At 38.5% G+C, this 17,847-nt stretch overlaps 1 protein-coding gene across 1 annotated transcript in view; it reads right to left on the bottom strand.

Annotated features, from left to right (window-relative positions):
• Nucleotides 1–8,741: 8,741 nt before the first annotated feature.
• The window catches only part of LOC108965578 (homeobox protein aristaless), a gene marked incomplete at its 3' end in the record, with an annotated part of 84,864 nt that continues 75,758 nt past the window's right edge, over nucleotides 8,742–17,847 (bottom strand). Inside the window, 2 exon segments of the mRNA XM_018928100.1 lie at nucleotides 8,742–9,145; nucleotides 9,229–9,330. Of these exon segments, the coding sequence (XP_018783645.1) occupies nucleotides 8,742–9,145; nucleotides 9,229–9,330 (506 nt within the window).

Below are 17,847 nucleotides of genomic sequence, written 5' to 3'. Positions count from 1 at the left end.
ATCACAGTTGGCAGCTTTTGTGCGAGTGCCTGTCTGCATTCAGATATCCATATACGAGCATATTCGTAAATACGATTACACTGACCAGCCCACTTAGTCAAATACACCACGTTTCCTTAGGTTTGCTGTCATACTCGGCTTTCCTGTGATGGTAAATGTTTTCGTTTTTATTATTATATCTTCTTTGCTGCTGTTGTTGTTGTTGTTGTTGTTGTCATCGTTAACGTCATCAGTGCAACGCAAATCTCATTCCAGACATTTTAATTGTCATGAATTTCCAAGTAGCTAACCATCCCCCCGCACAATAATAGCTACAAGAAATGCCAACAACAACAAGAGCAAACTTTTAAATAGCCGACTAAGCTATGCTTCTAACGATTTGCTAATTACGTCCGTGTCATTAAGCCACTTAAAATTAAGCAAACAAACAAACAAACCGGCAAACAGGCAAACAAATTTATTGCGAGCAAGTGTCGCATTTTGTACCGACAATTTGATGAAATACATGCCAACAAGAACAACAACAATACGTTAGGTTATAACATTGAAAAAATGTCAAAGCGATAAAGGAAGTACCAGGAAGCATTTGTAGAGCAGCAGCAGCGCAGGCAGACAAAGGGAAAGTGAAGTAGCAGGAAGCAAACAGCAGGCAAAACAAAAAAGAGCCCAGAAACGGTATTAAGCGACAGGCATGTGCAGCAAGGGGCGGCTGTGAAACAACCCTCCATCCACACATACACTTACAAGGGCGCATTTAGGTGGGATTTTTTCCAGCAGCGCCAGCAAATCTGCGACAATCGATGTCAACCCTCGCATCCTTTGCAATGTAAACATTAATAAATAATAATCATATGTGCTCAGCGCTCGGCCGACGCGTGGTCGTTGGTGTGGCGCAGCGGGCGGGGTGTAAACGGTAGTGTAATTGTTATGTGGCAATGGTTAAATTAGCAATTGATTATGAAGGATGCGAGGAAAGCGTAAACATACTGGAGAGTCACTCGAAAGCTAAACAAGTTGAGGAAAATAAAAACAAGCGGAAATCTGAACTAAAATGGTCCAATTAACGGGAATCGAATTTCGCGGAAAGTAGATGGAATAACTAGGAGAGTAAGAAAGGACTAGATACGGTTCGGAAGCGAACCGTAGACCCTATAGGCATTTGCAGGAATATGAAGGGTGTAAAATATTGCAAAGAAATGTTAAAATTTTTTCAAAACATAAAAACTTTTGGAAAGGAAGTTTATCGAATGTAAAAATGGGGCTTTCTAATTCCTCTTTAATGAACAGAGAGTGTATGACTAACTTAGTGTCAAAACTCTTTGTGAAGTTGAACCAAGAAACGAACAATATAGTTTTTGATTGGTTTAGGAGATGCTTCGAATTAATTTCGGCTGTTTCAGGAAATTAATTTTAACTTTCACTGCACCGAAGTTTGCCTTCCGAGATACATTCCAAGTAGTGGTACTTTTTTAAATAGCATTTTTCTTACAGATCACGCATGACTCGTGTCAAGCTGTCATGTTATTTTTGTTCAGTATTGTTTGGCATTTCGYTCCAAGGGCTCTGGAAATATTCCAATAAGATCTGACATTTTTGAGCCAAATGTTCAGTAATGAGGACCATTTCTGGCTAAACGGATATGTACATAAGCAAAATTGTGGCATTTGAGAGGAGGAGCAACCTGAAGAGTTTAACTGTTAATGGCGACGGATATCGCGCTATGTTAACCGACCATTTGGTCCTGAAATAGAAGCTCGTGATCTCGGGGACATTTGGTTTCAACTTCCCACACATTGCATGAATCAATAGATTTATTGAGAGAACACTTCGATGAGYAYTGTGGGGATATGTAAAGTCTACAGTCTAAACGGACAGTCCCGCATGGATTCAGGCCTTGGAGCAGAATATCAACCAAGTAATTTGTTACCAGTTGACATGATCGACCGAGTCAACGAAAATTGGACTCAACGGATAGACCATCTGAGATGTGGCCACGGCCAACATTTGAAAGAGATTCCGATTGACATCCAGAGAGACGAATTCGCGCGAAGAGACGTCTACCGTAGCAAAAAGAGAGAAGAGAATCAAAAGCAAATTCAATGTGGCAGCAACGGTGGCAAATTTTTATTCAAAGGACGGTGTACCCACAGACTGTCGGACGAGTACAGAGTGTGTAGAAGACTCTATACACGTCCTCTCTCATTGGCCTAGGATTTCAATTATAASGRAAAAGCTGTAAACCAYACTAGGAARTAGTCTYAAAGATTTGACTGCACTTATGTGCGAGTCTTCTGTTAAATGGAAAGCTGSCAACGAAGCGTCAGATCTAGTTTTGACTGAAACATTTACTGCGACAAATTAGGCGTCAGTTAGTCCGTGCAATAGAGGAAATTTAAATGTCTTCTTCTCTTCCATGAAGTAATAATTTGTCAAGTATTCTCGTGGGAGAGACATGAGATGGAAGTAGGTTAGGTTTAACGGATTAAAGTCCCCACTTCAGCTTTCGATGCTTCTCCTACCTCAAAAAATAAATGCCAGAGCATGTTCTTTCAAATTAAATTACGTTTTACGTTATAGGGTACCCAACGTTTTCTTCTAGATGTTATACACTTCAGGGCGAACCATCCCTACTAGTTCGTCATTCGATTTTCTTGATTTATGTGTATAACACTGTAGTATATTGCAATCAGACTCGTTAAAAGTTTTTTTCTAATCCCCGTTAGTCGATACGTCAACAATTTTCTACAAAAAACATGCCGTTATCCACAAAAATCTAACATAATTCACTTCCACTAGCAACTTTTCTTGAACACTTTGCTGCCCCTCGCTTTCATAGCGCGCTCTAGCGCTGCCTCTCAATATGGCGGAAATGTGTCTCGGAACGTTTACCACCGTTACTAAAGAATTTTCGCCATTTACCAAAGCATGATTTCCTGCTTGTTACCTCCGCTAACATAGTGTGAGCGTCGACTTTGTTTATCTGCCCATCGGACACCATGCTGGGACCCTCTGTCCACACCGATCCATTTGAAATATCGAAAAATTTTGTTGCTGTTCTGCCGGAAACAGCATGCTCTGCGGAAACATTAAGCGCAAACTTTTGTCTGTACGTCGCGTCGAGCCTTCGCCACGTTTGATTCCACATTAGTCGTTAATGACTTGGAATTGCGTGCACGTGACCAACATTTAAACGATATTCACCGCCTTCTTAGTTAGATGCGCGCAAATAAATCCCGAAACTCTAATGAGAAAGTGAGAGTTTGTGTGAGTGAAACTTATTGTTTAGACAAAATTATTTGCACCACGACAAGGAAAACTTATGGCAGATTTGTAAAGTTGGAGAGTTAATCCATTAATGTGGTAATTACTGTATCGTGTACSWGTTTTGTTGCGATTAATGAAAATAAAATGACTTTAAATTCTTCCGATCAAAGGTGAAATGGAGGCGGTCACAGAATCTTCGTGGTTTAATTAAAGTACGACTCTCAGCAAGAGTTCGTATCATCATTCAATTGCTTATTCTCGATTCAAGATTCTTTAGTTTTCAGATAGAGTTACTCACGATCACTATGTCTTTTTATGTCTTTCTAACTTCATCCTTAAGAATATATATGAAACACGAAAAGAAGGAAACCCCCTATCCTTACTTTTCGACAGCAGATTCTGTCTTCACTATTTCTACTTTATAATACAAGCCTTGAGCAGAGTTGTTTCCACGACTTTCGGATAATCTAGGTAACCGAAACGAACCTGAATTTATATTTGGCCAAGAAATGTTACTTAGATAGTTCAACTTGACAACTTCAATAATAACTGGTTCCATGCTTCAAGTTTTAAGCTTATGCAAAGTATAACCACAACTTTATATCTTCTGTATTAGCCTCGACAGAGTTTCGGCTATGAATTTTTAAGAATATTTATCGATACAAGACACATAACCCCTATTAAATCGAAATGTTGTCGAACGTAATCAAAAATAACTGAATATTGTTCGAGACTTCGTGGTTAATTAGAAGGGTCTAAAGCCTAGCTTTTCACCCGGTATTTATCAGCGAATTTAATTATTGATCTGACCTGATATCAGGTACTTCTCTTAGGTGCAACATTTTCAACACTTCAATTCAACAAAATATTTCAATAGAAAAATAAAAAAGATACATTCACTCACCTATCACCACCGAAATTGCCGAAAATGTGACTACCAAAAGTGGTGGGCGTGCTGTGTAGCGCCGATGTGGGCGTAGTGCCGGACGATGTACGCGAGGTCAACGAAATCGGACCGCCAACTTCGATGGGCGAATCGGTATGACGGGAATTCGATGTCGGACTATTGGGGCAATGCTGAGGCGTGGCGCGCGCACTGGGCGAAGGYGAACCAGCGCTTATCGAACCGACCGATTGCGAAGCCGATTGTGTGGTAAGCTGTGTCGACGAGAGCGGACGTTCATTGTCCGAGTCAATGGCATGCGGACTTGCCGACGGCGGACCGGGACTATGCGAGCGACGCAACGACGGTTCATCATCGTCGATTTCGCCGGTAATGTCNATCACAGTTGGCAGCTTTTGTGCGAGTGCCTGTCTGCATTCAGATATCCATATACGAGCATATTCGTAAATACGATTACACTGACCAGCCCACTTAGTCAAATACACCACGTTTCCTTAGGTTTGCTGTCATACTCGGCTTTCCTGTGATGGTAAATGTTTTCGTTTTTATTATTATATCTTCTTTGCTGCTGTTGTTGTTGTTGTTGTTGTTGTCATCGTTAACGTCATCAGTGCAACGCAAATCTCATTCCAGACATTTTAATTGTCATGAATTTCCAAGTAGCTAACCATCCCCCCGCACAATAATAGCTACAAGAAATGCCAACAACAACAAGAGCAAACTTTTAAATAGCCGACTAAGCTATGCTTCTAACGATTTGCTAATTACGTCCGTGTCATTAAGCCACTTAAAATTAAGCAAACAAACAAACAAACCGGCAAACAGGCAAACAAATTTATTGCGAGCAAGTGTCGCATTTTGTACCGACAATTTGATGAAATACATGCCAACAAGAACAACAACAATACGTTAGGTTATAACATTGAAAAAATGTCAAAGCGATAAAGGAAGTACCAGGAAGCATTTGTAGAGCAGCAGCAGCGCAGGCAGACAAAGGGAAAGTGAAGTAGCAGGAAGCAAACAGCAGGCAAAACAAAAAAGAGCCCAGAAACGGTATTAAGCGACAGGCATGTGCAGCAAGGGGCGGCTGTGAAACAACCCTCCATCCACACATACACTTACAAGGGCGCATTTAGGTGGGATTTTTTACAGCAGCGCCAGCAAATCTGCGACAATCGATGTCAACCCTCGCATCCTTTGCAATGTAAACATTAATAAATAATAATCATATGTGCTCAGCGCTCGGCCGACGCGTGATCGTTGGTGTGGCGCAGCGGGCGGGGTGTAAACGGTAGTGTAATTGTTATGTGGCAATGGTTAAATTAGCAATTGATTATGAAGGATGTGAGCGACCAGCGACAGCAGCAAACAAAAAGCAAAGCGTAAACATACTTTAGAGTCACTCGAAAGCTAAATAAGTTGAGGAAAATAAAAACAAGCGGAAATCTGAACTAAAATGGTCCAATTAACGGGAATCGAATTTCGCGGAAAGTAGATGGAATAACTAGGAGAGTAAGAAAGGACTAGATACGGTTCGGAAGCGAACCGTAGACCCTATAGGCATTTGCAGGAATATGAAGGGTGTAAAATATTGCAAAGAAATGTTAAAATTTTTTCAAAACATAAAAACTTTTGGAAAGGAAGTTTATCGAATGTAAAAATGGGGCTTTCTAATTCCTCTTTAATGAACAGAGAGTGTATGACTAACTTAGTGTCAAAACTCTTTGTGAAGTTGAACCAAGAAACGAACAATATAGTTTTTGATTGGTTTAGGAGATGCTTCGAATTAATTTCGGCTGTTTCAGGAAATTAATTTTAACTTTCACTGCACCGAAGTTTGCCTTCCGAGATACATTCCAAGTAGTGGTACTTTTTTAAATAGCATTTTTCTTACAGATCACGCATGACTCGTGTCAAGCTGTCATGTTATTTTTGTTCAGTATTGTTTGGCATTTCGYTCCAAGGGCTCTGGAAATATTCCAATAAGATCTGACATTTTTGAGCCAAATGTTCAGTAATGAGGACCATTTCTGGCTAAACGGATATGTACATAAGCAAAATTGTGGCATTTGAGAGGAGGAGCAACCTGAAGAGTTTAACTGTTAATGGCGACGGATATCGCGCTATGTTAACCGACCATTTGGTCCTGAAATAGAAGCTCGTGATCTCGGGGACATTTGGTTTCAACTTCCCACACATTGCATGAATCAATAGATTTATTGAGAGAACACTTCGATGAGYAYTGTGGGGATATGTAAAGTCTACAGTCTAAACGGACAGTCCCGCATGGATTCAGGCCTTGGAGCAGAATATCAACCAAGTAATTTGTTACCAGTTGACATGATCGACCGAGTCAACGAAAATTGGACTCAACGGATAGACCATCTGAGATGTGGCCACGGCCAACATTTGAAAGAGATTCCGATTGACATCCAGAGAGACGAATTCGCGCGAAGAGACGTCTACCGTAGCAAAAAGAGAGAAGAGAATCAAAAGCAAATTCAATGTGGCAGCAACGGTGGCAAATTTTTATTCAAAGGACGGTGTACCCACAGACTGTCGGACGAGTACAGAGTGTGTAGAAGACTCTATACACGTCCTCTCTCATTGGCCTAGGATTTCAATTATAASGRAAAAGCTGTAAACCAYACTAGGAARTAGTCTYAAAGATTTGACTGCACTTATGTGCGAGTCTTCTGTTAAATGGAAAGCTGSCAACGAAGCGTCAGATCTAGTTTTGACTGAAACATTTACTGCGACAAATTAGGCGTCAGTTAGTCCGTGCAATAGAGGAAATTTAAATGTCTTCTTCTCTTCCATGAAGTAATAATTTGTCAAGTATTCTCGTGGGAGAGACATGAGATGGAAGTAGGTTAGGTTTAACGGATTAAAGTCCCCACTTCAGCTTTCGATGCTTCTCCTACCTCAAAAAATAAATGCCAGAGCATGTTCTTTCAAATTAAATTACGTTTTACGTTATAGGGTACCCAACGTTTTCTTCTAGATGTTATACACTTCAGGGCGAACCATCCCTACTAGTTCGTCATTCGATTTTCTTGATTTATGTGTATAACACTGTAGTATATTGCAATCAGACTCGTTAAAAGTTTTTTTCTAATCCCCGTTAGTCGATACGTCAACAATTTTCTACAAAAAACATGCCGTTATCCACAAAAATCTAACATAATTCACTTCCACTAGCAACTTTTCTTGAACACTTTGCTGCCCCTCGCTTTCATAGCGCGCTCTAGCGCTGCCTCTCAATATGGCGGAAATGTGTCTCGGAACGTTTACCACCGTTACTAAAGAATTTTCGCCATTTACCAAAGCATGATTTCCTGCTTGTTACCTCCGCTAACATAGTGTGAGCGTCGACTTTGTTTATCTGCCCATCGGACACCATGCTGGGACCCTCTGTCCACACCGATCCATTTGAAATATCGAAAAATTTTGTTGCTGTTCTGCCGGAAACAGCATGCTCTGCGGAAACATTAAGCGCAAACTTTTGTCTGTACGTCGCGTCGAGCCTTCGCCACGTTTGATTCCACATTAGTCGTTAATGACTTGGAATTGCGTGCACGTGACCAACATTTAAACGATATTCACCGCCTTCTTAGTTAGATGCGCGCAAATAAATCCCGAAACTCTAATGAGAAAGTGAGAGTTTGTGTGAGTGAAACTTATTGTTTAGACAAAATTATTTGCACCACGACAAGGAAAACTTATGGCAGATTTGTAAAGTTGGAGAGTTAATCCATTAATGTGGTAATTACTGTATCGTGTACCAGTTTTGTTGCGATTAATGAAAATAAAATGACTTTAAATTCTTCCGATCAAAGGTGAAATGGAGGCGGTCACAGAATCTTCGTGGTTTAATTAAAGTACGACTCTCAGCAAGAGTTCGTATCATCATTCAATTGCTTATTCTCGATTCAAGATTCTTTAGTTTTCAGATAGAGTTACTCACGATCACTATGTCTTTTTATGTCTTTCTAACTTCATCCTTAAGAATATATATGAAACACGAAAAGAAGGAAACCCCCTATCCTTACTTTTCGACAGCAGATTCTGTCTTCACTATTTCTACTTTATAATACAAGCCTTGAGCAGAGTTGTTTCCACGACTTTCGGATAATCTAGGTAACCGAAACGAACCTGAATTTATAYTTGGCCAAGAAATGTTACTTAGATAGTTCAACTTGACAACTTCAATAATAACTGGTTCCATGCTTCAAGTTTTAAGCTTATGCAAAGTATAACCACAACTTTATATCTTCTGTATTAGCCTCGACAGAGTTTCGGCTATGAATTTTTAAGAATATTTATCGATACAAGACACATAACCCCTATTAAATCGAAATGTTGTCGAACGTAATCAAAAATAACTGAATATTGTTCGAGACTTCGTGGTTAATTAGAAGGGTCTAAAGCCTAGCTTTTCACCCGGTATTTATCAGCGAATTTAATTATTGATCTGACCTGATATCAGGTACTTCTCTTAGGTGCAACATTTTCAACACTTCAATTCAACAAAATATTTCAATAGAAAAATAAAAAAGATACATTCACTCACCTATCACCACCGAAATTGCCGAAAATGTGACTACCAAAAGTGGTGGGCGTGCTGTGTAGCGCCGATGTGGGCGTAGTGCCGGACGATGTACGCGAGGTCAACGAAATCGGACCGCCAACTTCGATGGGCGAATCGGTATGACGGGAATTCGATGTCGGACTATTGGGGCAATGCTGAGGCGTGGCGCGCGCACTGGGCGAAGGYGAACCAGCGCTTATCGAACCGACCGATTGCGAAGCCGATTGTGTGGTAAGCTGTGTCGACGAGAGCGGACGTTCATTGTCCGAGTCAATGGCATGCGGACTTGCCGACGGCGGACCGGGACTATGCGAGCGACGCAACGACGGTTCATCATCGTCGATTTCGCCGGTAATGTCMGGCGAAGACTCGCGACTGTCGTGCAACTGAAAGATGAAATTAAATTATTAGAAGAAATAACGAATATTATACAATAGTACGGAGTGTGTGAACAAATTTGTGTATTTACCTTGTCCAGCGAACCGCTGCTCTCGCCATTCTCGCGCTTGCGTTGCTCATCCTTAAGGCGTTCGGCTTTACGCCATTTTGCGCGTCGATTCTGAAACCAAACCTGCAATAACAAAAATGGCGTCAGTTTCACTTGGTTGCATTTCGGTATGTGTATGTGTATGCGTGTGTGTGTGGGTGGGTGAGTGGTTGGAATGTCCAAAGATAATTYACAATAATTTTATATATTAAGTGCGGTAGCCAAGGGGCGTAGTTGTGAAAATTGAAATTGAAAAAGTTTTCTGCTCGACAGACTCACGCTGGCAATTCATACGCAGATAAGCACATACACTCAAGGGCACAACAAATGCATAACATGCAAACAATAAACCCAATTTTCCACCTCAGAAACTTTATCAATTTATTTATTATATGCCCACATGCGCACGCATCCTGCAGGCTCGTTAGGCCAACTCTGTGGAAGAATTTCGYRTTACAAGCAAGTGGAAAGAGGAGATSGGTTTGCCTCCATTCCCCACTCTCATTCGCCATTTGCTTTTGTTCCGGCTGTTTACGCCATTGTTGCAATCAAAAATAAATTAATATCAACAATGAAAACAAAAACAATAATAATTGTGAGGACGTTTGTACGAAGGATATGCGTTGGAGCAAGGGTAAATTGGCATTTCGCCAAGGATTACCGAGGAATGCGGGCACAAATTCTTGCTGCAGGATACGTTTGTAATATTTGCATGTATTCAGACAATTCCATTAATTTAACACATCACTTCCCCTGTTAAGTGCACCGTGAGCTAAGTGGGAAATCTAAGTTACTGAATGGGCAAATCTTCTACTTCACACTTTTTCTTAAMAAAATTTTTAGCATTAAAAAGTAATATAAGTTTTAAATTTTTATTAAAATCTAATTTTATTACAAGTAAATTTTAACTTTTTGTATGTATGTAATGTATTTAGAGAATCAGAAGTTTATTATTTTTAAGGCSAACGTAACTCTAGAAAATATAACCTAAACTTCGGTTACCCAGAACGAAAAGCTCGTTTGAAATGTTTGGTTCCAGTAGGTTTTGTTTAATTCACTAATTCCAAAAAAAAAGGAAAAAAAAAAAAAAAAAAAAAAAAAAAAAAAAAAAAAAAAAAAAAAAAAAAAAAAAAAAAAAAGATCTAAACGGATCAAACGAGTGGACGAAAGAGCAGTCTACACCATGGTCTTATGGGTTAATGTACATATACTAAGAACCACGCAATTATTTCCCCGCCAACTGATCCAACTCTCTGAGCTTAACGCAATACCAGACGTAACTTTTGCCATTAAAACAGGCAAATAAAACTGTAACCTATTATATTATATTTTAAGGTCAAATATGAACCTCTGAAGTTGATTTTCACCAACACAGAAGCACAGAAGTCTCGTAAGACGTTATAATGAAAAACTTAAATGATTRTAATTCTTTGTCAATCATTATATATAATCAAAACTTATTAGAGAGATACTGGAGAAACGGGGAGTCGAATACTGAGAGTACCAAGTTTGAGAACTTATGTAAGATAGGCTAGTGTCAATAAACTATATTAATCCAAGTCTAAAATGTAGTATATATCGATAATGTGGTTACGAGTATAACGGTATTTCCAGTACCAAAGACCCTTGATTTGCTAGAGTATAGCTTAAACGATCTGTGAAAAGTATACGATCTGAAAAGTACCGAAATCCACTAATCGTTTATCAACCCTTATATTCGCTTTTTTGGAATCGCTAAACTTTTGATAGTGGCGAATCGAACATATTTATGAGTTAATTAAACAGGCTTTAAGCAGGCTATTTAATTTTTACAAGAGAACAGGAACAAAAAATAGCAAGCAGACAAATGACGAAACTAAGGCACTCAAAACTAATGCAAAGCCTAATAGATAAATTTGATATCTCTGCAGTACGCTTCAATGAAGTTTTTGAAACATTTTCGAAACTTTCCCGATAATACAATACTAAATAATGAACTAAAAACTGCGAATAGAACTATTCCGCAAAGAAGGATACTTTTTCTGATGTAGACAGTTTATCTGGCTCGTCTTACAACAGATACCAACGGGGTTTCTAATAAGGATGATATGAGTTTTAAGTGTCGGTTTGGCCATTTTTAATATGTCATGATCTATAGTTTTATAGAACAACGTCTACAAATTATTCAATTTTATTAGCAAATAATTGTTCTTCAACTTCAACTTTTCGTGCGCTTGTACCATTTTATGGCCGTAATAGTCGTCCTCCTGAGATCGCTAATTGAGGAATTGTTGAAAATTTCAAGCGGACATTTCTGTTACATAATATTCGAGTGTCAGTTAGACAAAGAACCRCTCGAAGTAAWGAAAATATTGCAKATATTCAGGCAAGTGCCACTSAAGACCGYAATTTRTCGATTCCAATACGTTTYAAAGATTTGRAACTGYAYACAACCTGGTGGACTTTGAGAAATTAGTCGGTGCATAAAGATAAACCTTCAACGCAGCTATCGCAACGATATAGTGGCCATAGTGATACCACACTTAGCGATAGTCAAGTGTCACTTAAAGCAATCACTGCCCATGAGATCAAATCACACTGGTACAAGAGTGTAGAGCACGGCTGAATAGTCTAGCGAAACGGAACCAAGGGCACCTCATCTGGGTGCCCGGTCACAAAGGTATAGCCGGGAATGAGCTAACAACTGGTGAGCTCGACCCCTCCGCAGAATCCACTAACATGAAAATTCGTCGCTTTGGATCCCCATACCACAAAAAAGACGCTTTGCAAGGAAGATGGTATTGCGAACAACGCAAAGACATGCGCCATGCCAAGTCGCTAATGGGAGGTTAGAACTTCAGCTGGTTTAAATATGTAATTAACCTCCTTAGGGACAAATTCAGGCTACTTGTCGCATTATACATGGATACTGTAARCTGAAGAAGAACTTATACACATTTGCTGTTTGCGCTAATTGCGAGTTCTGCAACAGGGAGCCTGAAATCCAGAACACTAGCAGAAAATCGTAGAATCCAAGTTACCAAATAGGGATCACAATCATCATCATAAAAAAACAAACCATGAAATTTGAGCCGCAGACATGAAATACAAYTATTTCAATTCAAATACCCAACGATAATAAGAAYCASTTTTCACCATGTGTGTGACTYCCAAAACACATTTTGCAATGTAACCGGAAAAAATTGCACGCCATCCGCGCTCAGTTGCTTGGGGACGCTATAAAATCCCATCAAAAGTATTATCCCACTAAAAATACTATTTACTTGCGCATAAAGTTTAATGAAACAATCAGCCATTCATTTCAATAAAACAATCCAATTTATACTTCTAAATGTCTGTAGACATGTAATGTGTGTATGTATGTATGAGCCCATGTATACGAGACTTCCTTCCGCAATGATTTCACTTCCGATTTTCGCTGATTCCTAGCAGTCTAATGGGATTTGTTAGAGACAATTGCATACAACCGACCAACACAATGAGAGAGATGGAGGCGGTTAGTGACGAGGTAATGCCGAAAACAAGCGGGAGAATGAGAAGTTATGGATTGACRCCAGCCTCCAGCTGCGAAGCGACCACAGTAAGCAGTTGAAATGAAGCCATAGCCACCATAACCACTAAGTAAGCACAAGTGTGTATGTAAGTAAGTAACTAAGTAAGTAAGTTTTCTAATCAAAATTCAAATTAGATGCTGCACAAAATTTCTGCTTGACTTGSCAGCCGAAAATGGGAATTGGGAAATGACGTTAGCTTCAACCGCACAAATACGAGATACAGCTGTAGCTGCGGTTGTCTCCAAGGACGGAATGCGGCAAAAGACAATGACTTGTTGGCGACTATGTGACTGTGRGGCTGWRGGACTGTAGGACTCTGYGACTCTGCGTCGGCGACAACAAACACGCCGTACTTCTTGTAATCATGCCACAGTCAGCCATAACAATCTCTAAATGCCACACGCCGCCAGGCAAACGAGCAGACTGCCGATTGCAGACGGTGCTAAGCCGRACTGAGGTGCCGAAGCTTCTCACATTCCACGTTCCACGCTCCAAACAGCACACAGCTGTTCCCTCAAGAGCTGCTAGGGATTTAGGTGCAGTGTAAACAATGAGATGCTTGGCGGAGCTTCAATGTGTAGCCTACCTCTTCCGCACCACCAGTAATCATGTTGATTTTCCATTTTATTTGCAATTTTTTTCTTTTTTTTTTTTTTGTTGCTGTAGTCGCTTCGGTTTAACATTGTAAGTGGTTATAGAATAAAGCTTGGCGTATATTAGCTTGAATCATTTCGGATTGGCTTGATTGTACACCCACTTGTACGCCTTCCATTGTACGCTATTTTGTGGGCGTGGATGGCAGGGGGCCACAGCAGAGCTCATGCTCATTTGTGGGTGGTGTATATGGTATCAATACAGTTATCTGCGAGTGCCGATGAGAGTGTGTCCTCGGTTGCGCAGTCGCCGCTTACAATTTTTCGCTCTATTCTCTCTGCCAACTACCCCTGTGGCAAGTGCACACGCATACATACAAAAGTATACGTTCGACTTTCAGTTTTGTTGCCACTTTTTAGCCTTCCGGCCATMTATTTAGTTGGCTTCAGTGACGACGCCCACCACTTGCTTCATACAATATTTATTTTATAAGCACATTATAGCGTACTACAGCAACATGAGTTACAAAAATAGCAGCAACAACAACAACGTTGGTAATAAAAACAGCACAAATGGCGCTTGCAACCGTACAAATGTGTGCTTTATGGTGGTTGTGGTGATTGCTGTGCATATTTTTTACTCTTGTTGTTGCTTTGGTTGTTGCTGTTCCTCTTGGCTGTAATGGCTCCCCATTTTTTCCGTGTGCTATTMTTTCTTTATTCTACGGCACCACCTCCCCATTGCCATCCCTTTGGGAGTCTTTTGTTCGCCACCTCACCGCATGCTCCTTTCCACCAAGCTAAGAATATACAAATACATACATATACATATATTTTTATATTGACCTCCCTCGCAGTGCGTTCTTTGTTGTTGGCAATTTGCGAAAAAGTTAAGTGAATTTCGTTTTTCGATTAGAAACAAAGTAAGTTAGTTAAGATAATTCGATGTTGAAATTACAGGGATAAGTAGCAAAAAATTTGTGGTTTAAAAATATATTCTGAAATTGTTGGAAGTGCTGAATTGTGAAATTTTTGAATTAGAAAAATAATGGAAAAACAAACGATATAATTTTTATTAAAAATTCGGTTATTTCACACAGAAAAATGGAAAAATGAAAGCTTAATACATTCTAAAGGTTAATAAAATATTAAAAAAATTTCTTTAGTAACAATAAAGAAAAAAAAAAAATACTTTTATATAGATGTAATATGATAAGGCAAATCAATTTTTTGATAATTTTTTAAATATTTTTGGTTTAAACTCCAAAAAATATGTTATATACTTCATAACATACTTTAATTTWATATTTAATTRTAGYCTGCTTTTAGGCTAAAAACTAAGAATTTTTTGTACCCAGATTATTCTTCCATACCCAAATAATTTTTTTTGCTTTTTTTTTTAAATATTCTTGGTTTAAACTACAAAAAAAATCGTATGCCATTATCGATTATAGCTTACTCTTAGGCTGAAAACTACAAATTTCGATACCTTAATAATTCTTCCATACCTAAAAATTCACATTTCTGTCACATGTCTTGTAAATTTCTAAGTATAACGTTCTGAAACAAATCAAAGCACTATTGAATAACTGGGCAATTGAAACGTAACCGCCCTGACAAATATATGRCGCTACTTGAATTAAATCCATATGATTGCTATGCTAAGCTTAGACGTAGTGAAATGAGTACCGAAGACAGTGAACGCAGTGAACGCCCAAAAGAGCTTGTTACCGACAAAAACATAAAAAAACCATAAAATAATGTTGGATGACCATAAAGTGAAGTAGTTCGAGATAGCAGCCACTCTAAAAGTATCAACTGAACTTGTACATCATATCATTCACGAATATTTGGGTATGAAAAACATTACATCTATAAATATGAACCATGGCATCATCATTTCACACCGCAGTAYAAACGAMAGTCGTCCGAGAGGACTGCACAAGATGAACAAGCTCAAAGCTCTGAAAAACAGTCGTCTGACAAGGTATTTTGACATGATGGAATAGAATAATTTTTGTTGACTACCTTGAAATAATAATAAGGATCAACAGCGATTAAAACGACGGAAAACGGGCGGAATTGAAGAAAACGAAAGTGCTGTTTCACCAAGTCAATGTACCGTGTCACAAGTCAGCAAAAACGATGGCAGAAATCCATGAATTGGACTATGAATTGCTTCTACATCCACGGCATTCTCCGCCAGCGGCTATTTCTTGTGCTCAGATCTCAAAMGAATGCTCGCTGGAAAGAAATTTTCCTCGAATGAAGAGGTGATCGCCGAAACTGAGGCCTATTTTGAAGCAAAGGACAAATCGTACTACAAAACTGGTATGGAGAGATTGGAGGGTCGTTAAAATAAGTGCATCACCCTTGTAGGGGTCTATGTTGAATAAAAAAAAATTTTGATATAAAAGTTTTTCCTAAATGAAATATGACTTTTAAATTGGCTTTATATGTAGCTGAATCATAGAGTTGAAACTTTCATATTGAAAAGTTCTTCAAAGAAATTGATTAAGCCTGCGATTCCTGTTTAACAATTTAATGATAAAAAGTTATAAAAATCATAACAAATTATTAGAAAGTTATACTAAATTTCGCAAAAAGGTTTCCAGAGACTCTGTTGTCTCCTTATAACCTTTCGAATTGAAAGATATTGTTGAAAAATTAAACTATAAATTGCGATAATCTATAAAAGAGTTTTTTATGTTAGTTCATTTAGACAACACTGACATGCAATTGTATAAAAACCGAATTCTCCAAAATAATATATGGAAATGATGGATTTTAATTGCTTCCGCGTAACTCTCGCGACACTAGCACAACTCAGAACTAGTTCTCCATCCCAGTTGTAACTAACATAAAAAGCTATTTCTAAAGGGTATAACTACTCGGTAGATATTTTCGGACCACTTAATGCCGTTCGTGATTAGCCTCAGCCTTACAAGATTACCATTTGTCAGAATTTACATCGAAAATAGGAGAAGAAAAGACGTAAGCGACAATTCTTCTTTTATAAAAATATATATGTATGTATACTGATCGGCAGCATAAGTTTAAAACTAAATCGCTTCTTGCAGCTTAAAGTGTTCAGACTAATTTTTTCTACTTTTAAAACTCGAATGATATCTAAAAAGGACTTAAATTAAGAAACATGCGAACAAAATGAAACTATAATATTTAAAAAAAAATCTAATTTTAAATGCTTTTCAAACATAAACTCACGTATTTTTCCCAGAACTCTTTGAATTTTATCAAACCCAAATCGCTGGTATTCATTCTTACGAAACTCCTTTCAATATCAATTCCAATCACTTAATCTCTTTACATGCACATTTTATGGGTTGGCCATATAAGATTGATTATAATTCTATGATTATATGGCGAAATATGTGCACTTTTCAAACAGCGATGTAGGAGAGCAGCAGTGTCTGATAATCAATAGCTACTGTATTCATAATCTGCCGCATAAAGAACCCATGTTTGGGTATGAAAATTAATATATGCATATTGAAAGTAATAATAGCTTGTACGACATAACTCAGTTAGAATGAAGATATTATCCGCCTAATAATTATTATATGGCAGCAAGTATAATATGTACCACTTACAATACAGCTCATCCCATSCCGCCCAGTAAACGAAAAATGTGTTATTAAGTTTCAAGCAAACCGCATATGAGTCCGTCTAAGAAAMAACCAATCAGAGTTCGTAACCGGAATTGTAGTCGCATAGTTACATCAGAAAAGTAATGGAAAATATATGCATCCACAAGTCAGAGTGAGTCAAGAACACTTAAAAAAAAAATGTATTGGTAATCCTACTATTGGCACTTTAATGAATCGAAGTTTGCCGCAGATTGGACGCTAAAAGCCGAGTCGAGTGCATTTTCCTATTTGCGCAATACGCATATTCTTCGCGAAAACGGATAAATAAAAAGAGTCACAAAAAGAGTCTCCAACAAAGCAATCTACATCACATTTAACCATTACTTGATGTCAGACACTATCCTGAATAGCAGTTAAGGAGAGATCCGAGGAAAAGAACCTTTAGCGCCTAATTTTTTGACGCGGGAGAAGTGTTATGTTCCGTATAAATTTTCCAATAACACCGAATCTTTCATTCCAATTTGGAAGAGCTTACGCTTGGCATAAAACTGGACGTGGGTCCTACATAACAATAATTAAGATCGAAAAAAGTCGCGACTCTAAAACCAAACCAAAGATTTCTTTTTGAGCGGTTAGCTCGATGTTTAAGTAAAATTTCCGACTCTTTATGAAGAGGTACCTTAAAGTATTTAAAAGAGCTTACACTTGGCATAAAACTGGACGAGGGTCCAGCTTTTTGGAGCGTTTAGTTCGATGTTTAAAAAAAATGTTAGATTTTTTAGATACACATCTAGATGTGTATAAGAGTCAGGACTAATTTTTTCTACTTTTAAAACTCGAATGATA

This window comes from Bactrocera latifrons, unplaced genomic scaffold (genome assembly GCF_001853355.1).
Source record: "Bactrocera latifrons isolate USDA-ARS-PBARC rearing strain unplaced genomic scaffold, ASM185335v1 scaffold_142, whole genome shotgun sequence".
Taxonomy (NCBI): domain Eukaryota; kingdom Metazoa; phylum Arthropoda; class Insecta; order Diptera; family Tephritidae; genus Bactrocera; species Bactrocera latifrons.
Note: the sequence above shows the minus strand (reverse complement) of the source record. Positions and strands in the feature narration are given on the sequence as shown.